The 24735-nt window shown below is 43.0% G+C and overlaps 1 protein-coding gene across 1 annotated transcript in view; it reads right to left on the reverse strand.

Moving 5' to 3' along the window:
- The window catches only part of PTPRC (protein tyrosine phosphatase receptor type C), a 91364-nt gene extending 68719 nt beyond the window's left edge, over positions 1-22645 (reverse strand). The window contains 2 exon segments of the mRNA XM_079981874.1: positions 22302-22420; positions 22507-22645. Of these exon segments, the coding sequence (XP_079838000.1) occupies positions 22302-22365 (64 nt within the window). The 5' untranslated portion in view covers positions 22366-22420; positions 22507-22645.
- Between the last annotated feature and the right edge of the window lie 2090 nt (positions 22646-24735).

Consider the following 24735-nt stretch of genomic DNA (forward strand, 5'->3'; position numbering starts at 1 on the left):
CAACAAATAGAATGGAAGATAAAGCAAATGAGACAAAGAACCTTCGAATCAGCGGACAAATGCGGGAAACTTCTGTCATGGCAATTGAAGAAAAGGCAGAAAATGAACACGGTAACCAGTTTAGAAATGGATGGAAAAATTATCCACAAACCTAATGAGATAAACAATTGTTTTCAAAGCTTTTTTAAGAAATTGTATGCACAAGGGCCAATTAATGAACAAGAAATAGAAGAATTCATCAGAAAATACGGCCTACCAAAAATTCCAGAACAAAGTAAAAGGACTTTAAATGAGGAAATAACAGAACAAGAAATAGAGGGTGCCATTCAAAATATGAAATTGGGAAAATCACCAGGACCAGATGGCCTGACGGCTAAATACTACAAGATGCTGAAAGAATGCTTAATACAACCATTGAAGGAAGTTTGCAATGAAATCATGAAGGGGAAAAAGGCACCTGAATCGTGGAAAGAGGCTTTTATCTCACTTATACCGAAGACAGAAGCTGAGAAGAACCAGGTTAGAAACTACCGCCCTATATCTTTGCTTAATGTGGATTACAAAATTTTTGCAGACATTTTGGCAAAAAGATTGAAAAGAGTGTTGATAGAGGAGATTCATAAGGACCAAACAGGCTTTCTCCCAGGGAGATATATGTCAGACAATGTGAGGAACATTATAGACATTTTAGAGTTGCTAGATGTTGACATTAACAGGAAAGCAGTCCTGATTTTTGTGGACGCGGAGAAAGCCTTTGACAATATCTGCTGGACTTTTATGAAAAAAAATCTCCAAGGGATGGGGGTAGGCCAAGGTTTTGAAAACGGTATAGGGGCAATATATTCTCAACAAAAGGCCAAGCTAATTGTAAACAATGTGGTTACAGAAGAAATACCCATAGAAAAAGGTACACGGCAGGGATGCCCAATATCCCCTTTGCTTTTTATATCAGTCCTGGAGGTTTTGTTAAACATGATTAGAAAGGACCAGTTGGTTAAAGGAGTTCAGGTCGGAGTTAGACATTACAAGTTAAGAGCATTTGCAGACGATCTAGTATTGACTTTGCAACAGCCAGATACTAGTACTAAAAGAGTATTAGAACTAATTGAAATATTTGGTCGAGTAGCAGGTTTTAAATTGAACAAACAAAAAACGAAAGTGTTGGAAAAAAACTTAACGATGGAAGAAAGAGAGAGTTTTCAGAACGAAACAGGCCTGGAAATAACAAAAAGGGTAAAATACCTGGGGTTAAACTTAACATCCAAGAATGTGAATTTATTTAAGGATAATTATGAAAAAACTTGGGCAGAGGTAAAGAAAGATCTGGAAATATGGTCAAGGTTGAAACTTTCCTTGTTAGGCCGAATTGCTACTATTAAGATGAACGTATTGCCTAGAATGCTATTTTTATTTCAGACGTTGCAGATTTTGGACAGGATGGATTGTTTCAAGAAGTGGCAGAAAGACATATCAAAATTTGTCTGGCAGGGCAAAAAGCCCAGAATTAAATTTAAGATTTTAACTGATGCAAAGGATAGAGGGGGGTTTGCCCTGCCGGACTTAAGACTTTACTATGAATCGGCAGCTTTCTGCTGGTTGAAACACTGGCTACTTCTTGAGAACACTGACATTTTGGACCTGGAAGGGTACGACAATAGCTTTGGTTGGCATGCATATTTATGGTATGACAAGGTAAAGGTGTATAAAAGTTTTAAAAACCATATTGTGAGGAAAGCATTGTATAATGTTTGGATTAGATATAAAGATCTGCTGGAAAGTAAAACCCCTAGGTGGGTGTCACCAATGGAAGCTAGGGAAGTAAAAAAGCTTAATATGGACTCTAAATGGCCAAAATATCATGAAATTTTAGAATATGATGGTGAAAGGGTGAAGCTTCAGAGTTATGAGAAACTAAAGCCTAAGGTTCGAGATTGGTTGCATTATCATCAGATTAATGAGACATTTAAACAGGACAGAAAAATAGGATTTCAGAAAGAGAAGTCAAAACTAGAAACAGAACTGTTGGAACCCAATACTAAGAACTTATCAAAAATGTATAACTTGCTGTTGAAATGGAATACACAGGATGAAATGGTGAAATCAGCTATGATTAAATGGGCACAAGATATCGGTCATGATATTATGTTTGCTGACTGGGAACAGTTATGGACCACCGGTGTCAAATTTACTGCATGTAATGCTTTAAAAGAAAATATTATGAAAATGATCTATCGGTGGTACATGACCCCAGTCAAGCTTGCAAAAATTTACCATTTGCCTAATAATAAATGTTGGAAATGTAATGAGACTGAAGGCACCTTCTACCATCTTTGGTGGACCTGCCCAAGGGTTAAAGCTTTCTGGGAAATGATCTATAATGAAATTAAGAAGGTCCTTAAGTGGACTTTTCCTAAGAAACCAGAGGCTTTCCTTTTGGGCATGGTTGGCCAAGTGGTGTTAAAGAAGGATAGGATTTTTTTTATGTACGCCACTACAGCAGCAAGAATTCTACTGGCAAAGTATTGGAAGACGCAAGAACTACCCACTCTGGAAGAATGGCAAACAAAGGTGATTGACTTTATGGGACTGGCCGAGATGACGGGCAGAATCCGTGACCAGGGGAAAGAGACAGTGGAAGAGGACTGGAAGAAATTTAAAATATATCTTAAGAACAATTGTAAAATTGATGAATGTTAAGATGTCAGGGGGTAAGAGGTAAAGAAATTGCAGCAGTAATCAAAAAAAAACTAAATGAACTTTTATGAAAGGGAATTAAGATAATGGACCTAAGGGTTGCTAAAGAATCAATAAACAAGGATGCAGGGATGGGGAGGTATGGGGAAGTCAAAAGAAAGAAGGGTATGAAACGATCAGTTGGAAATTCTGTTGATTTGTGTTGCTTTTGTTATCTGCTTGAAAAAAGAATAAAAATTATCATTAGAAAGAAAGAAAAAAAAAAAGGGACCAAGCAACAGGAGCTCACCCCGTCGTGGGGATTCGAACCGCCGACCTTCTGATCAGCAAGTCCTAGGCTCTGTGGTTTAATCCACAGCACCACCCGCGTCCCTGTTTCAATGTTCTTATCCCATGTGAAAACCAAAAGAAACCCCTGCTTTACTATGTGCCAACTGATTTATGCAAGTCATAACTCTGTGAGGGAATTCCACAACTTAGGGGCTGCCACAGAGGATGCCATTTCCTGGGCCACCACCACCCCAAACTCCTGAGGAAGGTGGAACTACCAAGAGGGTCCCCTCTACCATTCATAAAACCTAGGGAAGAAGGTGGTCTTTCCGATATTTTGGGCTTAATTGATTTAGGCTTTAAACCCTAGTGTGAACTAGATGTTGGGGAGAAGGATTCTAGGAAGATATTGGGGGGGACTATGCTAATTAGGGTCAGGGAAACAAAGCGAGGGGTTGTGGGCAACGGAGCATTGTCACATAGGCCAGATAACAGAAATACAGTTGTTCTTTTCCTGACAAACGTATGGAAAGTTGTAAAGCTAAAACCGATAGTGATGATAAGAAAGATGGAGTCAATCCAAGCCATTCAGCTAAGTAGTGTAGATACAGTAGTTTTCTAAGGTCAGCACTGCTTTGGGCTGTTATGTAAAGCCCTACACACCCTTGCACATTGCACATTCTCGATGTGGCTGAGGTGAAGGGTCTGGGAAGATCAGTCAGGCATGGGATGCAAAATGTTAAGCATGCCTCCTGTAAAAATAGATAGATAACACCCTGGTACCCCATCAATGACTAGACACAACTGATGGAGGCAGGCTGCTGCATGCATACTGTGTCATTGAAAGCACATTTCCCCTCAAGGAATCCTGGGAACTCCAGGCTATTCTTCTCTGGGAAGCTAAAATCCTCAGCACCATTACCAAATGAGTGGGTGGGGATGTGCTTTGAAAGCATGGGGTGAATATAGCCAATATTACAATTGTCAAAGAAACATATGTTATCTTGAAGAATCATTTCTGAAAGTGCTCTGCTCATGGAAACAGAAGTGAGAGTACATCTGTGGGAGTTCTAGGCAGCATACACGCCATCCATTTAAATCACATTCTCCCCTCCAAAACAAGAATAATGGGAGCGGTAGTTTGTTACGGGTGCTGGGAATTGTAGTACTGTGAGGGGCAAACTACTTGAACCAGGATTTTGTGATTTAAATGTGCTTTGAATGTATGGTGAATGTATTGTTCACATAAGTCACTTCTCCATCTGATCCTTGTACATGGTAGTGATCAGGCAGGATCAAATATTATAACATTGATTTTTAAAAAAATATTTGCTTATAAAAAGCATTACTGCAATATCTTATTATACAATTATAAAGCTTTATTTTCTGTATTGTTTAATTTTTGCTGGCACTATATAGATAAATTTATTGACTTATCTATTTATTTTTGGATTGATTAAATCTATACCTGGGCAGATAATGAAGATTCTCCCTTGCATGGACTAGATGACCCCGGGGTCCCTTCTAACTGTACAATTCTGTGTTTCTATTATATACTGTACAATAGAGCATAAACTGAATCACTACCAGAGCAATCTTGAAGTCAACAATTAATCATGAAAAGAAGACAAATGGAGCTTCAGCATTTTTATTCCTTTTCTTTATTGTTTAAGAATAAAGACCTCCTGACTCTTGTAGCATTGTCTGTATTGATGTAAATGAATTTCCTGATTCTAATGCAAAGTTCCAGTGGATTTGATATGTCCTCTGCTGCACTCAAAAGAGATGTCTGGGCCATTTTTCATTACTCAGTAAAAATGCCAACTTCCGTACCTTGAAAACAACACAATGTACATACCTCGTATAAATTCACAAAACAAGAACCATTCCTCATTAGACTGTGTGACTGGTTGACCTGAATGTCCAAAACATTCCTTTTTCCTACAAAGCCATTTCGTCTTTCCTGTTGTCCATTTCAATATAGAATCATTAGATCTGTTTAACACGGAGTACACACTGCCTTGCACATATGTGCTAAATCCCATTTCCTAAATTTAAATGTTGACACATTGTGGAGTCTATTGTGCCATGACTCTCCTTCTGCGGTGCTCATCTCAAATAGCCTGAGAAGTTTACAGGAAGTGCATTAAAGGACTCTGAAGCTGGGAAGCCCACAAAGAATGACCTCATCTGAGCTCAGCAGACACTCAGCAAGTCTGAAACCACAAAGGCCTAACCTTATGGAGGCTGAGCTGGACTCAAAAATGTCTTGGTGCACAGTCAGTTAAGACTTAACCAGCTTGAAACAACCAAGTGCGATCTATGCAATCAGTAGGCAGAGAAAAGCAAAGGAAGAAACTAAAAGACCTAAAGCTCAGAGGAAGCTATGAAGCTGTGAGTCTCCTGTGATACTATAATTAACTGCCTGGTAGCAACTTGCCCTTGGAGGAACTGAGATTACCAAACCAATCATGTGATAAGTATAGAGGGAATGCAGTTTCTCAGCAGTTGCAGTAATGGGTGGCTCCACCACACTTGTTGACTTGATGGCTGTACAAAATTGCCTCCAATGATCACACAAAGTGCAGGGTTTTCTGGCTATGAGACATTATTTGATTATGCCCTCCTTGAGTCCGGGCATGCAAGTTGTTAGAGACGCAGCAACCACACACCGTAACACCAGGTGTATTCAGGCCCTGCTGAACTAGCGAAGGAGGAGAAATTTCATTCAGGTGAATCTGCTATATCCACACTTTTTGAAACAGTTTGTGAACCAAAGCACAGCCATGCCTTGAAATTTGTACTTCTCCGAATTTGGCAGTGTGTTTCTCCAGCCAAGCGGTTGTGCATAAAAATGAATATATTTGTGAAAATAGCTGCATGCAAAAGTGTTTTTATGAGGAGAAATTAGCTGATGAATTTTCACGGGGATTTTTTTTTTTAAACCCACTAATTGTTACAGAATGTGAGGAACTGAAATTATGACTGGGAAAATGTGAAATTTGGGGGACCAAAATTGACGGATTAGTACACCCCATGGGAACATCAGGGACTGAGCATCCTGGACAAAACACATGAGGATTGTTGGGGAAGGTTTGCAGGCATATCCCTAGCTTCCATCCACTAGATGCAGGTACCTAAAGACAGCTTTACACACAGTTTGGCCTAGTTCTCCATATCCCCACATATGGCTGGGCGGAAAGGAAAATCTAAAGAGACAGTCACTGGTCTCTTCTGTCATACTCCATCCAAAATGACTGTCTATTCCTTGCTTTCTATGGCCCCTTTGGACATTATCCATGCCATGCTAATCCTATGTTGGAACCAAAGGGAACAATTTTCAAATTTTGGTTTTGCGAGTGGGCTCTTGCTTCTTACAAAAGATCAGACCAAACTTGGAAGAGCCCTGAACAGAGAGCATGACATTCTGCACTTCAATTTATTGACGACCCAACCAATCGTCTTCCCGCTAATTACTTCAAAACACACTTCCCTACTGATGTCCATCAAAATACAACCACCCAGAAACAGCATAATTAATATCTGTGTTCTTCTTCCAAACCCATCTTGGTAGGAGCAAATTGTGTTCCCAGCATAAATTTCCCTAATAACATTTTGCTTTGTGATCCATCTAGTTCATTTAATGAACTTTAGTTGCTATAGGTAATACAGAACGTGGCTTTGATCTGCTGGCCTTCTCTCCTCACCTACCAGTTCTTCGGATGTTAGTCTGGTTTTTTTCCCCTTTCCCCTCCACCATTTGTCAAATAAAGCATATTTCAAAGGCGATTTTAAAAATTGCTCTGCAGAATCTATCTTTTTGTGAGAGGGTTTTTTTTTTTTTAAAAGAGAAGAATTCATGCCCCCTACATACAATAAAAGATACGGCTGACGCTAATAACTTTCTCTGTAGAGTTGTGAATGAGGAGCAAAAGGATTATAAGTCTTTGAATCTACAAAATAGAAGCCAAGCAAGCATTCCAACCGAGGACATGTTGACACAGAGGGAATAATGGCAACCACAGAACACTGAAAGAGGGAATTATCAAAAGGAAAGCTAGAAAATAGCTCCTTTTTCAGTATAACATTATGTACATTGTGGACTGGTCTGAAACACTCACAGCTAGTTTTTTTTATTAAAAAAAATCCTGATACCCGGGGCCGCAATTGGCTTTTATTTCAAAGACTGGAGAAAATGTCTGAAAATAGATAAATGGTTTAGCAGTTCTTGAAAGACCAGCAAGCATGACCTGTTTGCAAGGGTTCTGTTTTATTGATATATGCAGTTGGAACTCAGCAGACGGCACCTCTCGCTAGAAATTTATTATCCAGCTGTGCTTTCCCATTTGTATCTTATGACAGCCTTTTCTCTTGGACTCAGAAAACCCCTTTAAAGTTAATAAACAGGATGATTTTTTAAAATGATATGGAAATCTGCGAGAGACACAGGAAATCTGTCTGCATCTCCCCAACACCACCTGCCCTCCTCCACATTTGCAAACAGTGGGGTTTTTCTGGGGGGATGCAGGGGTACGCATACCCCTAAACATTTTGTTAATCTTTGTACTTTTGTTCATTTACTGTATTTATTTTTCCCAATTTGAGCTATAAAATGGTGATTTTTCTTGAGTCAAAATTAAAGGTAAAGGTAAAGGTACCCCTGCCTGTACGGGCCAGTCTTGACAGACTCTGGGGTTGTGCGCCCATCTCACTTAAGAGGCCAGGGGCCAGCGCTGTCCGGAGACACTTCCGGGTCACGTGGCCAGCGTGACATCGCTGCTCTGGCCAGAGCCAGAGCCAGAGCCAGAGCCGCACACGGAAACGCCGTTTACCTTCCCGCTGGTAAGCGGTCCCTATTTATCTACTTGCACCCGGAGGTGCTTTCGAACTGCTAGGTTGGCAGGCGCTGGGACCGAGCAGCGGGAGCGCACCCCGCCACAGGGATTCGAACCACCGACCTTTCGATCGGCAAGCCCTAGGCGCTGAGGCTTTAACCCACAGCGCCACCTGCGTCCCGCTTGAGTCAAAATTAGAGTACCCCTAAACATTTTTGTTTTTTACGAAAAAAAGCACTAATTGCAAATATAAAATTCCTAAAGCCAGAAAGGGCGGCTTTCCCATCATTTAATATCTGTATCTATATAGATATATACACATATACACACACCTTCTAGCAATTCCATATTTTGCTATTCCTGAGTTTCGCACCACTGCACAAAGGCGTGTGACTTTGGCACTGAAATTTGTATATTAAAAAAGAAGAAAAAGTTCCAGCTCTAGGCTATTCCCCTTATTTAAGAGAAGCAAAATGGCTGAAAGTCAAATAATTCTGCTGCACATCAGAGGCAAATGCAGTAATGCAGCTCTTACCATCATAAACCCTGACAATGGTGGAGATTAGAAGGGCATTTGGTTTACTCCTTGTGATGTCATCGGGTGGTTAATTCTGTAATCCTGTGCCCATGTACATGGGAGTAAACCCCATTGAACTGAACAGGACTCACTGGTTGAGTAGGCATGTGGAGGATTCTGCTGTAATAAAAAATGGGTGTTGGAAGTGCAAAACTTAAGCAGTGTTTGCTATTTGTATATATTCTGTTCAAATGTGTGTGTATGCGCGCGCATGTTAACCATAAGATGGGAGGGTATTGGTTCAAATTTCAGCTCAGCCATTGGGTTCAAAGCAAGCCGTTAGGTTTCCAAGTCCTATGTTACATCCTCAGCCCCTGCTATACAATGTAGGACTAGAGAATAGTGGTATAAGGGTTGGTGTTATCATCGCCAAAAGATAATAATTTGAGACAAATTGTATTTGGTGTCCAGCAGGACTCACTAAGTCTCCACTCCAGGACCTGTCTTCAATGCCAGGGAACTAGAATAATACAGCAAATCTCATAGGGAAGAGCTTTTTGACCATAAATCACTGTTTCCAGAAGGATTTGACCTTCTGACCCAACACTTATTTTTCTAAACGTGGATTTTGGGACTTAAACTCACAGCATAGCAACAGACATTTCAGCCTGTGCACCACAACCAAGTTAAAGGAGGGGGCCACCAAGGAAGGAGCCGGACCACCAAGGAGACCTTTTAACATCCCTAGATCAGAGCAGGTATCATGCAGGGCCCCACAAATTCTAGAGGAATTGAAAGCCAGCCATTGACTCTAGGGGTTAGTCAGGCTCGGCCAACAGCAGCCAAGAAGTAGCATGGATGCAGCCCAATTGCTTTCCAAACACTGGGTTGCTTGAGCTTACCAAGAGGGCTAGGGGAAGGGCAAGGAAGGTGATGGACTCTCCTTCAGTGGAAGTTTTTAGGCAGAGGCGGGATGGCCACCTGTCATGAATGCTTTTGTTGAGATTCCTGCATTGGACTAGATGAACCTCAGGGTTCCTTCCAGCTCTACAATTCTGTTATTCTATGAGGAGCTTTGCCCAGTGCAGTGCATGTCAGCTGAGCCAATCCAATGCTCCCACTTTCAGCTTTCTCTCTTCATGCTCCACAGAGGCAAAGTGTTGGGTATCTCAGTGATGCACCTAAGGATCAGGAGGTGAGATACCAAGAGCAGAGGTGGCAGTGGTGTGTTTAGTTACAACTACTCCCCTCTAGTGCCTGATGCTGAATTGCATTACAATACACATCCTGACAGGGACGCAAGTGGCTCTGTGGGTTAAACCACTGAGCCTAGGACTTACCGATCAGAAGGTCAGTGGTTTGAATCCCCGCGGCGGGGTGAGCTCCCATTGCTCAGTCCCTGCTCCTGCCAACCTAGCAGTTCGGAAGCATGTCAAAGTGCAAGTAGATAAATAGGTACCGCTCCAGTGGGAAGGTAAACGGCATTTCCGTGCGCTGCTCTGGTTCGCCAGAAGCGGCTTAGTCATGCTGGCCACATGACCCGGAAGCTGTGCGCCAGCTCCCTCAGCCAATAAAGCGAGATGAGCGCCGCAACCCCAGAGTCGGCCACGACTGGACCTAATGGTCAGGGGTCCCTTTACCTTTACCTTTACTCCCCTCTAGTGCCCGATGCTGAATTGCATTACAATACACACCCCGACACCATTTTGAAAGATCACTTTCTTCCTTCTGCTTTTGAAAAATACATTCTTTTGATGGAATCTGCTAGAAATATTTGTCAGAACTACATTCCCGGTCACTATTAGTGGCTATATTTGTGGCCCTCTGATTATGAGGTACTGTTTTGCTGTATTTGTGGCCCTCAGATTATGCCTGGTGTCTGTTTTACTCAGAATCCAGAACAATGAAGTTTCTCTCCCACTATTTCCTGTGGGACAAATGGCCTCGGCTTCTCCCTGACATAGCTCTTGTTCTCTGGTTCTCTTTTCCCCTTATTCTCTCTTGTTCTCTCTCTCTCACACACACACACTTTACAGAAACTAGGTATGATATATAAATATTATTGCACCAGGCTCTATAGCTGCTTCAATAGTTCTCAAGTATGCAAGCCATGAAACACAGCAAAGGGGAAGGAAATTATGCTCGGCTTCCGTTTCTTCACACCCACTGCTCTTGCATCCCCCTTACCAAGGTAATCACCAATGTGGCTCAAAGGACTCTTCATTCTTTTACTGTAAACGTTCAAAAGTTCAGAGCCTGCTTTTTGGCTTTCCATTGGCATCTGAGTGGCTATTGTGAGAACTGGCTCTCAGACTAGATGGGTTCTTGGACCGACCCAGCAGGCTCATACCATATTCTTATTTGAGGCCATGCCCTACTCACCCCCATTGCCAGCCCCCTCCAACTTCCCCCTATCAACCCTCAAGTGTTTCCCCTTCCCACCCTGTGTGACAGCTAAGCTCGCTTTTCACCTACCCAACCCCATTTCCGAAGCCTCTTCTCTCGTCTATTCTACAGCCATGTTTTTTCTTTTTTTTCTTTTTTTAATAATAATTTTTATTAAGTTTTCCATTTTAACAATCCAATCAAATCACATTAAATATTCCAAATTATACAAATATATATCATAAAGTCCAAATATTTTGCCAAATTATAATTTTTTTGTTGGGGGTTCCCATGCTTCAAGTTCAGTGGGGTCCAATCATCTCATATTTCTACTGCTTTGAGTGTCCACTAGTCCCTTCTTTAAATCTTCTTTGTTATTATCCTGCCATGTTTTCGTTTTCAAGCCCGCGCCCATGCCTCTGACTCACCTTCCACACAAACCACCCTCATGGAAACCTACATGTTCCTCCTCTCACAGATTGCAACTGCTAAGCAACCTTTTCACCTTCTGTCCAGTTGTCAAGCCACCATCTCCTCCTGTTCTTCAGAACCTTTTGTGCCCCTGGTTTCCCTCTTCAACCCCCATCCCAGTGCCTCCTGCTTCCTCCTTTTCCACAACCCCCTTTGCACTCACATTTTCACCTTCGCTCCTTCCCTTGTGCACAGACCACCCGGTTTCCATGCCTTTTCAGCTCTCCTATTCTTCAGCCCCCTTTGCACACACACACACACACACACACACACACACCACACACACACAACCCATGCTGATGTATGCAACATCATTTAAGATGAATAGACTCTTGAGAGAAAGCATGGCAGTTGGCTTGTTCAGTTAGAGAAGGTGGAGTTCAATTAATGGACAATGTGCACGTATGCATGCTTGGTTGTTAACAAAACATCTCTTCTAAATTACTACACTGAATCTAGAACTTCAGGTTGAATACAAAACATGGTAACAGGAATTAAATACATTCTGAGAAGGCACTATGGACTATTGGGGGGCTCTTATCTCTCACACATGTGGCAGCTGAAGAATGAAAGGGAAAAGTTTAAAACAGTCATTTCAGTGTGCCCCCTTTCTTGCTGTACTCAAACAAGAACAGAAGTGTGAATGAAGTGAGAAGAGAGCAATACTGATACAAAAATTGTGGCTTTAAACACCTTAAAGGTTTGAGATAAGCAGGGGTGGAAAGACACTGAGGAATTGTTTTTAAAAAAACAAAAACACAAACCAGTTTTAACAAGGAGAAAAGCAGATATGGGTACAATGGTACTGGCAAACGATCAGTGTGTATCTGGTGTATGTGTGTGAGTGCAAGTGTGTGTACGTGAGGTATACAGAGGTATCTCACCTCCTCAATTAACTCCCTTTCCTCCATCTACACAGTGCACAGAGCTCTATGGCTGCTTCAATAGTTCTCAAGTATTTAGGCTTTTCCCAGTTCCCCTCTCACTGTATTTGGCAATTGTCACTTCTTCCTATGTCAGCCCCTGCTCATTCTCTGCTCCAGCCTCTGACATTGTTTCAAATCACCACTTTTAAAATGGTAATTCATTTATAGTAGTCATTATTATAAATGTTTTCACGTGCTCTGTTGAACCCGCCCAAGAAAGCAAAATAGAAGGAAAGAACACAGGGCAGAATAAGTTCAGAGAGTGAGCAACTAATCTTGATTACATTTGATTCACTTTAATTTCCAAAAAGAATTGCGGATTGACAATAAATCTCTGGCACAACCTGAAATATCTTTGATCAGGCCCAGGGAGATGTAGAATTTGTTTTACTTTCATTCAAGGATTCTGGAGATATTATCCACATTTATGCATGGATTTGGGGTGTTCTGGTACCCTGAAGTCCAGCCCAGAATGACCTCCACCAGCTTATACTGTGTTGCTGTTGTTTAGTCATTTAGTCCTGTCCGACTCTTCGTGACCCCATGGACCAGAGCACGCCAGGCACTCCTGTCTTCCACTGCCTCCTGCAGTTTGGTCAAACTCATGCTGGTAGCTTCGAGAACACTGTCCAACCATCTCGTCCTCTGTCGTCCCCTTCTCCTTGTGCCCTCCATCTTTCCCAGCATCAGGGTCTTTTCCAGGGAGTCTTCTCTTCTCATGAGGTGGCCAAAGTATTGGAGCCTCAGCTTCACGATCTGTCCTTCCAGTGAGCACTCAGGGCTGATTTCCTTCAGAATGGAGAGGTTTGATCTTCTTGCAGTCCATGGGACTCTTAAGAGTCTCCTCCAGCACCATAATTCAAAAGCATCAATTCTTCGGCGAACAGCCTTCTTTATGGTCCAGCTCTCACTTCCATACATCACTACTGGGAAAACCATAGCTTTTACTATACGGACCTTTGTTGGCAAGGTGATGTCTCTGCTTTTTAAGATGCTTATACTGTACTCTTCTTCAATCTTCTTGGTGAATTAGTGAGTGGAGTTTGGCTCCACGAAAAAAGGAAACTTTTTTCTCCTCACATAAGGGAATGTGGCACATTATTTACATAACGAAAGAAACTGGTCTGATCATGGATGGTGTAAGTTCCTCCCCTTCTGGGGACTTTAATCTTAACAGCTATAAATTCGCAGAGGTGGATGGGATTGGTTGGTGCATTAAAAAAGAAAGAGAGAGGGGTTCACGAGTCTTAGCAGAACATACAAAAAGCCCTCCTGGATCAAGCCACGAACACATCTGGTCTAGCATCCTGTTCCCACAATGCCAAGAAGACGCTTCTGAGGAGCCAGCAAGCTGGACCTCAGTGCAGAACCTCTTTCCCTACTTCTCATTCTTGGCAGCAGATTCTTAGACAGAGGCCTGCTGCTTTGGACAGTGGAAGAAGAATGTGGTTATCATGACCAGTAGCCATTGAAAGCCTTATCATCTATGGATTTGTCCAATCCTTGTTTAAAGCTACAGTTGGTGGTCAGTGCTACATCTTGGACTCCACAGTGTGAAGAGCAGGCACAGCCTCACTGGTGCACCTCAACCATAACAACACTCTATCTGTGCAGCACCCACAAGATTCTGCAACTGTGTAGCATTTTCTTTCTTTTTTTAAGGGGTTAACGGGTCTCAGCAAATAAGCCTCTTTGTGTCATATGCTGACAATACTGCTTTCAAATGACGTTATCTCTGAACATTATGTCTGCGAATCACTTGTACAAAATCACTTGTGCAAAAGCCACATTCCCGCAACCAAAGGCAATGCGACAAGACATCTACTGAACAAAACAAATTGGTGATCCACTCAACAAAAGGTTATCTACTTAAGGTTATCTAAATAAACAGGATGCGGAACATCCTTCTTTATATAATGAATGTGTCTAAATGTTAAAGAAATGAACAGCGCTGAAACAATGTATAATTTCTGGGGGCAGGGTGGGGCAGGGAAGGGACATGAATAATTTTACTTTCATCTATGGGACTAGACAAATTGGGAGGTTCAGGAACGAATCCAGACTACTCACAAGTGATGAATTACGGAATTCCTTATCACTAATTGTGCATAGTTAAGCAGCTACTAAAACTGGTGGGTGGGCATGGGGGATGGTGAATGATCTAGCATTGTAGCTTGATGCCTGCCTCTCTTCCCTAAATTTTCTGTTCATTTCCCCCTCACAGCTCTTCCCGCCACACACACACACACACACACACACACACACACACCTCCATAGTCCTAACTCTTTCATCTATTCAAGCCACATCTTCTCAAATCTCACCTTCTGGATGCAGCTTCTAGAGCTGGGGACATGCTGGGTCCACTGTGCCACTTTTGGGAGAGGGTTACAAAGCTAGACCACACAGTGGCCAGGAAGCCTTCATTTTCCCCGAGAGAGAGAGAGAGAGAGAGAGCACAAAGGAAGAAGGAGAGTACAGAAACAAGAGAATGCCACAAATTCACACTTAGGTTCCTACTTAGGATTGCAGCCTACATCAGGGAGATTCCTTAAGGGATCACTAAAGTGTTTGCGAAGGAAGGCATGCTTTTGGTGTTACTTTCCATCTCTGGAAACAGTTGTGTCAGGCCCTTTTCTAAAAATAAAACCAATTTTCCACAGCACCTTTGTATATTTTCCTTGTGGTTTTGTCAGGAAGAGAAAGTGAGGTAGCTGTGTTTGCCTTCTCCACTTCCGCCATATTTGTTGGGTTTGGAACACAGCGTGGAGAGAGAGAAATGCAATTGGACAAGGTGAAATGACTCAGTGAAGGGCACAATACTTCTTTATCTCCCGTCCCCTCCCCTGCATCACCTCTGCCACCCTAAGCACACAGAGCTTTGTGTGCTGTGTAGATGGAGGAAAGGAGTTAATTGAGGAAGTGAGATACCTCTGTAGGCCTCACTTGCACACATACACAGATACACACTGATCATTTGCCAGTCCCATTGTGCTAAACCTGAAGCATATCAAAGTGTTTGAAGTGAGGTGCTGGCTGATATATCTATACGTATACCAGCTCCTCCACGTGTCCCTATTTTCCAGTAGCAGTCCCAGATTTACAGAAGCCATCTCATTTTCTGATTTGATCCCAGAATGTCCTTTGATCCCTTAGGGTGTCCATATTTTCATCGGAGAAATGTTAGAGGGGATGGAGTGACGCGACCCCCCGAGTCAAGGAGATAAGTAACTATACAACCTTTAGAAGACATCTGAAGGCAGCCCTGTATCTGGCCTTTTTTTAAGGTTTAATGTTTTATAATGTTTTTATATATGTTGGAAGCTGCCCACAGTGCCTGGGGCGACCCAGTCAGATGGGTGAGGTATAAGCAACAAAACTTTTATTATTATGGAATAGGAGGTCCCTGTGTTCATCGGCAAAATGCTGGAGAGTATGATATACATGGTGAGGTGTGTGCAAATGTCCTCTTGATATAAAGGTAAAGGTATATGGACCCCTGACCATGAGGTCCAGTCGTGACTGACTCTGGGGTTGCGGCGCTCATCTCGCTTTATTGGCCGAGGGAGCCGGAGTACAGTTTCCAGGTCATGTGGCCAGCATGACTAAGCCGCTTCTGGCAAACCAGAGGAGCGCATGGAAACGCTGTTTACCTTCCCGCCAGAGTGGTACCTATTTATCTACTTGCACTTTGATGTGCTTTCAAACTGCTAGATTGGCAGGAGCAGGGACCGAGCAATGGGAGCTCACCCCATTGCGGGGATTCGAACCGCCAACCTTCTGATCAGCAAGTCCTAGGCTCTGTGGTTTAACCCACAGCGCCACCCGCGTCCCTCCCTCTTGATATATTCCACCCTAATTTGTTGGTGGAGTTCTTGGCAGGACCATTTCACCAAAGCTCTCCAAGGAGAGGAGGAATTCTCCAACAGCTTATTCCCCCCACACACCTTTCTTCTTCCTTTGCTGCTGCTTCAATTGGCAACAGCAGCGACATTTTGGGCGGCCTAGTCTACCATTGTGCATTTTTCCCAAGGCCCCTGATCTCACGTCGCTCTGAGGCTTGGTGAGGGGTGGTGAGCTGGGAAATGGCAGCTGCCACAAAACAAATGGTGGAGAATACCTAGAGAAAACTGGCAGATAGAAGAGTATCTCTCTCCCCCCCCCCCCATTTCTTCTTTTCTGCTTTTTCTTCTTAGTTTTTGATATTTTAAAATTAATGTTAAATAATATTACTTGTAAGTAGGATACGAATGACATGATATGAAGATACATATAGAGAGAGAAGACTGATAGAAGAGATCTGTGTGAGAGACAAAATAGAGTGGTATTTCTCAGGGTATGAGGCTGAGAAAGATGGAAGCTGTCCCAGGTGGGAGCTGGGAGATGGGGATCTCTGTTTGTGAATTGAAGATTAAGATAGGAGCTTGATAGAATATAAAATTGTGTGCTTGTGTAGGTGTTTTTCTTTTTTCCTTTCCCTGCCCCACTCTCTCTTCGTTTTATTATTTTCCTCTCTTTAGATATTAGCTTTGTTTGGGGTTTTATTGTGTTGCATGTTGGAAACCTTTAATAAAATTGAGTTTAAAAAGAGAATACCTAAAGCAAATACTGCAAAACGGACTTCTTTTTTCTAGTTGGGGAAGTGGGGGGAGGGAGAAAAATCTCAGAATTTTTCTCAGGGCAGAGTGGGGGGGGATTGAGCTCAGCTCTAACATATGATTTAGCTGAGTAATTTAGCCTGCAGTCCTAACCCCACTTCTCTAGATGAGTTTCAACAAAATTCAGTAGGGCAATCCTCTGAGTAGACCTGGTTAGGATTGAACTGTGCATCTGCAATCCTATGCAGACTGGGCTGGGAATAAGCCCTTGTGAGCGCTGTGGTGTTTACTTCTGAGTAAACACGCATAGGGTTCTGCTGTTCCTATAATTTCACACACAAGCCTCTTTTGCATGAAGCTGTCTGACTGCCTGGGAAGAGGTACGAAGGGCATTATTTTTAGAGAATAAAACACACACACAGTCCCTGAAAAAAAGGCAGGTTGACCTGCTTAAGAACAAGCACACTAGGTAAAAATATCCCCTTCAAAAAAGGACTGGTAACAAAGGGGGAAAGTTACCTTCTTATCTGCTTGACAGTTGTGAAATAATGTAATGCTCTTTCAGCGCCGCAACATTTCCTAAATCTTGGTAACTCTTAGGATTTCTATAGCAACAATTAGTTAGGATAGCACATGCCCCAGGCATCTACCTCATGCAGGCAAAGGAGATGAAAATCTGTCTTTTGAAGAAAACTATTGTCGCACACTCTCCCTTCCAGCCCCCTTCTATGCCTTCTCTGTTAGACATTGCATAAAGTAACAAAAGAGGTGAGTTGCCGAGACAGAACCTAGCCTACTCTTTCTAAAGAAAGGAGAACAGCAGTCAACTGTAGGAAGTCAGTTATAAAAATGAAGAACAGCCACAAAAAAATTCACAAGAAAAGAATCCTGTTCTTTAGCAGCTTCGTTGTTTTTTTTATCATATGCCGTTATCTACCATTTGCCTCTATTTATTGCTCTTCTAATTTTTAAAAAAGGGAGGAAATGTATGCGCATAAATCGAAGTGAGCACCCTAACTGAGAATGGGCATCCTAAGTCTGAACTTCCACTTTGCATAAATGCTCAAAAGAATAAATCCCGAGTATGAAAACGGTGACAAACCATTTCCCCCCGCTCACATTTGGTCTCTACGCTATTGGGGATTTCAAAATAAATAAATAAATGAGAACCTTTGTTTTAAATGGATGCTGGTTCAGAGACCGCTGTAAGATTTGACGGAGACGCAACATTTTAAAATCCGGAAAATCTAAAATATACTGCGAGTGACAGCTTCGGAAAGATAAAGCATTCTTTCTTTGTTGATAAAGGGAAAGCTGTTGCTCTGTATAGTCATGAGCACGAATGGCAGAACCTCTTTAGTGTCTGTATGTTTTTAATATGCATATGAAACACTAAATTCTACTGCGTTTGGCAGTAGCTGCTGGACAGAACTGGGCAAAGCCTCCAGGCCAGTGTTTTCTCCATAATGTTAACTTTGGGGGCAGAGGGTAGACACAGACTTACCGGGGAGAATCAATAAGCAGAAATGCCGTGCTTAACTCTTCCTCTGCCTTGCAAACTGCCTTTCTCCCCACAGCTAAGCTTCAAAACTGGAAGTGAACCACACTGGGGTGGGTGGGGAAAACCAGATTCAGGAAAACTAGCAGATTGTTTGCATTCTGTGCCCACACACTGTCACTTCCCTACAAGTTGCCATTAATTTGATTTTAATTAATTTTTATAATGAAATATTTTTTAATGTGTGATTATTTGATTGTTTGATTATTTGATTATTGTTAGCTGCCCTGAGCCCGGCTTCGGCTGGGGAGGGCGGGATATAAATAAAATTTATTATTATTGTTATTATTATTATTATTATTGAGTTTCATCATATTATCAAAATGCAGAATCAGGCCCATGTGTACAGTACTAATTTCCACCAGTGTTCATTGTAATCTCAGACTTAGAATTAGTTTCTGGACCCAATTCAAACTGCTGGTTTTGACCTATAAAGCCTTAGGTGCCTCAGGACCACGACACCTCAAGGATTGCCTCTTCCCATATGTAGCAAACCAGACCCTGTGATCATCATCTGAGGCTTCATGTGCCTCCTCAGAGACAGGTCCAGAGGGTAGCAACATGAGAACGGGCCTTTTCTGCACTGGCTCCGCATTTGCAGAATGCTCTCCCCCAGGGAAGTTCAGCTGGCACTTTCATTATAAAACTTTAGGCACCAGGCAAAAATGCTCCTCTTCAACCAGGCCTTGGGCTGATTAATATTCTATATCTTTTTAATTGTTTTTTTTTGGGGGGGGGGTTGCTATTGGTTTGCTTTGTTTTTGTTCGTTTGTATTATGTAGTTCGTTTTGTATTTTTATGCTGCAAACCGTCCTGAGGTCTTCAGATGAAGGGCAGTATACAAATTTAATTAATAATAATAATAATAATAATAATAATAATAATAATAATAATACATCTCTACTACTTCCCTGCCATATATTTTGTGGTAAGCTGTGAAGGTATTTCCTAAATATCGATATCTTTTGCTCCAGCAGAAATATCACAATCCCTTCAGGTTGGGGGGGGGGGCAGGTGGCCTATTAGATGTTGAGATACTCTGAGGTCCAGTGCCAAGGGCCTTCTGGTGGTTCCCTCACTGAGAGAAGTGAGATTACAGGGAACCAAGCAGAGGGCCTTCTCGGTGGTGGCGCTTGCCCTGTGGAATGCCCTCCCAGCAGATGTCAAGGAAATAAGCAACTATCTGACTTTTAGAAGGCATCTGAAGGCAGCCCTGTTTAGGGAAATTTTAATGTTTTATTCTGTTTTTAATCTGTTGTGAGCTGCCCAGAGTGGCTGGGGAAACCCAGCCGGATGGGTGGGGTATAAATAACAAATGATGATGATGTCCCAGCCAACATGGTCAGTGATACAGGGATGATGGAAATTGTAGTCCAGCAACATCTGGACAACCCTGAGTGGAAGAGAAAGCAATTTTGTCTCCCTTACTGGCCATTGGCTCACCAACTATGGAGGCTGAAGTATCCCCAAAGAATCACAACTCCATTGGCATTTCTGAAAGCGAAGAATAGTTTTGACATCCCGAAATATTGCAAGGCCTCTGTTGCCAACACTAAACTATGCACTCAGCAACAACCCAGGTCTAGAAACCTGGGCTAGCATTTTTCTGCTGCAGAGCAGAGCACCGTTTCCAGGGGAGACACTTAATACAAACTCCCCCCCCCCATTGCTTTCCTCTTGCAAGCCCATCCATCAGGTAGGCATCTCCTCAGCGAAGGTTCCCCAGTGCATGTTTATTTACTTCTTCTGAATCACCCTGGGGTATTTTTTCATGGAAGCCCTTAAACATCCATTAATAAATTGAGGGAAAGAGACTGTTACTTGAAACTTGCAAATCATACCCCTCCAACAGCTTTGCAGCAAAGAAGCAGTGCCCTGGGTTCCAGATCTGCGTTTACAAATACTTTGGTGCAGTGCAAAGGGAATAGGTAGCAGGTACAGTGGTACCTCGGGTTACATACGCTTCAGGTTACAGACACTTCAGGTTACAGACTCCGCTAATCCAGAAATAGTACCTTGGGTTAAGAACTTTGCTTCAGGATGAGAACAGAAATTGCACAGCGGCTGCACAGCGGCAGCAGGAGGCCCCATTAGCTAAAGTGGTTCTTCAGGTTAAGAACAGTTTCAGGTTAAGAACGGACCTCCAGAACAAATTAAGTACTTAACTCGAGGTACCACTGTAATGTCGAAAGAGGTAGGGTGCATGGAAGACCCCGAAAGGGGGGAAATAAGCAGCACGGGGAATATAAAGGGAGTGGGGGTTCTGTTTTGGAAAGGCACAAGGCGAAAGGTCATAAATGGTGAAAGAGGGTGCAAGACATGTCAATGACTACAAAGCTGATGATTGAATGAAGTTCCTTGAGCTCTGGGCAGCAGTACTGTTAGGACCCGACTTCAGGACAGAGGTAGTCATAGCTTAGTGGAAAAAGCACATTGTTCGATCCACAGCATCTCTAGGTAGGGCTGTGGAAGATGCTTTTCTGGAACACTGGGGAGCTGCTGTCAGTGTTCACCGTACAGTGGTACCTCGGGTTAAGAACTTAATTCGCTCTGGAGGTCCGTTCTTAACCTGAAACTGTTCTTAACCTGAGGTACCACTTTAGCTAATGGGGCCTCCCGCTGCCATGGCCGCTCGATTTCTGTTCTCATCCTGAAGCAAAGTTCTTAACCCGAGGTACTATTTCTGGGTTAGCGGAGTCTGTAACCTGAAGCGTCTGTAACCTGAAGCGTCTGTAACCCAAGGTACCACTGTACTGAGCTAGTTGGATGAGTGGTTTGGCTTGGGATAAGGCAGCTTCCTATGGTCCTAAGTCCAGGGCCCCACTCAACATAATAAGCAGGAGTCATACTCCCGCCCCAACCAGCACACACACAAATGCAGCGTGATTGCATTGCCACCATTTGAAGCACACTGTCATCTAAAAAGGGGGGACATTAAAACAATTAAATCCAGGGACTGAAATTACCTAACTGGACCACTGGCTCTGGGAATCTGTAATTATATCCAATATCGCACACCTACAATCTGATAGTATCAGTTGAAGACATTAAAAAAGAAACTTCGATGCAGTAGAGCTTGAAATTTGAGGAACTGAATACAGGATCTGAGATCAGGGAGTGGCTCAGAAGTTAATGGAGAAGTCCATTTTAAAGGGGAGGAGAGATAAACCCAGCTGTAATATCACTGTTTTAGAAAGCCTGAGAAAATGAAAAGAAGGTGTTTCCTTATGTAACGTTAAAACGCAATCCTGTTGAGCGGTATGTATTATTTGAAAGAAGTGACTTAGTGCTGCAATCCTTTATAAAGTTGTCCCAGTTCTAAATGCATCTATTTATTTTTTTAGATAAAAAACTATATATTGAGGCTGCACCTGGGTGCAAATCTCATTGAACTCAGTGGGACTTCTGAAGTGTGGAGCATTTCAGAATTTGTATCATGGGGAATCCTTGCTCGCCACGTTCAAAAGGAGTGTTGCCTTGATTCATTGCGAATATTTTCACAACGCAGACAACCCAAACTCCAAATGAAGAGGGACACTTGATATTCCTACTTGGTTGACAACCCAAGATTCAGGATGGAGGGGAATCTGGCAATGAAAAACCAAACAGTTTGAGATTACCACTGCGCAGGTTATCTTAAAGCAGCCATTTTCAAATAGCTAACTCCTAACAAACTATTTCTGTGTTGAATTGTTACCCCAAGTAACTACAGAGGATTCTGTGGCCTTACTACACGAGCTGTCAATAAGTGCTGGACAGACCTGAAGGTCTTGTCTCAATTACTCCATCTCAACTGAGTGTGGGCCAGAAACTTCTTCCTACCCAGTGGTAATGATGACTACGTCACCATTCAGATAAATTAGTTTGCTGTAACTGATATTCTTAAGATTCTGACACACCTCAATCATCGTAGGCACTCAGGCATATGAGATACACAGACCTAAGACGTTAGAGCCAACCCTTAGATCTTGTCAAGATGGGTTTAGGATAGTTCTTTTAAATAAGTTTCCATGATAAGCAAAGTGAACAGACAAGTAGCGGCCACCTACCTGAATCCTGTCCATCCACAACGAGGGCCAAGCCAAACACCAAGAGTTTAAGCCACAAAAACATGGTTACATCCAGGGGTCATGTGTATCCTCACAAAACAGCATGTGTGTGTCAGTCTCTGGAAAGCAAAATAATGGTTATCGCCCTGTGCAAAATGACTTGCCAAGGTCCAAATCAAATGTAGAATAGGCTATGCGCACGTACATTGCAATGCGTCCTTATCATTCAGGGAGCAGCTTCCTCTGACACTCAGAGACTAAGCACACACACACACTTCACAGCAAAGTGATGTCACAGACAATTTTTACTGACTTCTCTAAAACCACTCTTCTCTCTCTTTCTCTCTTGACTTCAGTTTCCAGGAAGTCAGAGGTTTTTCTGAAGCTGTTGCACTTGTTGCGACTTCCTGGTCGAAAAGCAGATGCCGCCAGAATTTCTGAGGAACTGAGATGGGTTTCTCTGTCAAATGCTGAAAGAGGTAAAATGCTCGGGGCTGTGGAGAAAGTCCCACCCCTACAACGATGCCGGATAATGTTAAGAAAATTGCATGCCAGCATGCTTAACTGACGAGGCCACCGTTGATCACAGCTAATATCTCAAGTGTTCGCTGGAGAAGTCGCAGATGATTCAAAATGTTCTCCTTCTCCAAAAATGGCTTCACTTAAGGTTTGATCCATTGAAGTGTGAGAGCAACACCAGCACACAGAGGGATTGCCATCACAGGGTACTTCCTCCACCATGCGGCTCATGCACACACCCATGCAAAGTACTGGCCACTATGGGGATAGGAAGGTCCATGTGTATCTGCCATATCATGATACAACCATCCCTCTGCCTACATACAAGTGTCTTATAGTGCAATCTTATATATGCATTTTGGCTGGTAGGCATGGAACTGTAGCCTTAAGCTTGGAACATGTGTACCCAGCCTGAATGGGGAAGGCTGAATAGGGGCACTGAGAAGGCAAATATAGACCTCTCATCACCATAATGACCCATTGACCCAGCCTGCATGTAACACTAAGCCAAACTATGGCTAAAGATAAAAAGGTAAAGGAGCCCTGGATGGTTAAGTCCAGTCAAAGGTGACTATGGGGTTACGGCGCTCACCTCACTTTCAGGATGAGGGAGCTGGTGTTTGTCCACAACTTTCCGGGTTATCTGGCCAGCATGACTAAACCACTTCTGGCACAACGGGACACCGTGACAGAAATCAGAGCACATGGAAACACCGTTTACCTTCCCGCCACAGTGGTACCTATTTATCTACTTGCACTGGTGTGCTTTTGAACTGCTAGGTTGGCAGGAGCTGGGACACAGCAACGGGAGCTCACGCTGTCACAGGGATTCAAACAGCCGACTTTCTGATTGGCAAGCCCAAGACACTCAGTGGTTTAGACCACAGAGCCACCCGTGTCTAAACATGAATGAGCAAGTGTAACCAGAGCTACCTAGAGCGAAGCCAGCCCTAACCCTAAGAAAAAAATATTGACTAGTTTCTGGTTTGTTTGGAGTGAGACAAACAGTGAGTATGGGTGCATGTATGTAATGCTGATCCAAAACGTGGCTGAGCTCTGAGAAGTTTGGCAGCAACAGACTGGTGAGGAATGAAGCAACTGATTTTCACACCTGCTTGCCCAAACCCTTGCTCATCCATGCTTAGCCACAGTTTGGTTTAGTGCTGTGAGCAAACCTAGCCACTAGGCCATCGAAATGTGGTGAAGGAATTTGAGGTTTAGTGCTTGGACAGCAAGTGCTAACTGTAGTTTGCAGGTTCAGAAGCAATTGCAAACTGTGGTCTGTGGATGGGATCCAACTAAGCTGTTGTTTGCATGACACAAGGTTCACTTCCACCATGGGACTGCCCTCTCTCCTTCCCCTGTGCCCCACCCCCTAAACCTCATTCCCAGTGCACATAGCCCACTTGGAGCTACACTGAATTCCACCCCATAGTTTGGACTTTGAAGCAATCCTTAACACCCACTTGGGGGTTGTGGGACCTGTAGAGGGAGCGGAACATCTCCCTGCTGACTTGAAATGGTGGCGCTTAGCTAGGGAAGAGCTACAGTGGTACCTCAGGTTACAGATGCTTCAGGTTACAGACTCCACTAACCCAGAAATAGTGCTTCAGGTTAAGAACTTTGCTTCAGGATGAGAACAGAAATCGTGCTCCGGCGGTGCGGCAGCAGCAGGAGGCCCCATTAGCTAAAGTGGTGCTTCAGGTTAAGAACAGTTTCAGGTTAAGTCCGGACCTCTGGAACGAATTAAATACTTAACCCAAGGTACCACTGTATATGAAAAGTTATCCCTCACACTTGACAGAGTTGGCTCACCCACTGTTAGTTATGCATCCCTCACAGACACTTCCAGACTCCGCTTTTTGTTTGCTTTTCAACAATTCCTATGAATTTTTACGAGTTTATTCAGCCAACA

This window comes from Podarcis cretensis (assembly GCF_951804945.1).
Source record: "Podarcis cretensis genome assembly, chromosome: 6".
NCBI lineage: Eukaryota > Metazoa > Chordata > Lepidosauria > Squamata > Lacertidae > Podarcis > Podarcis cretensis.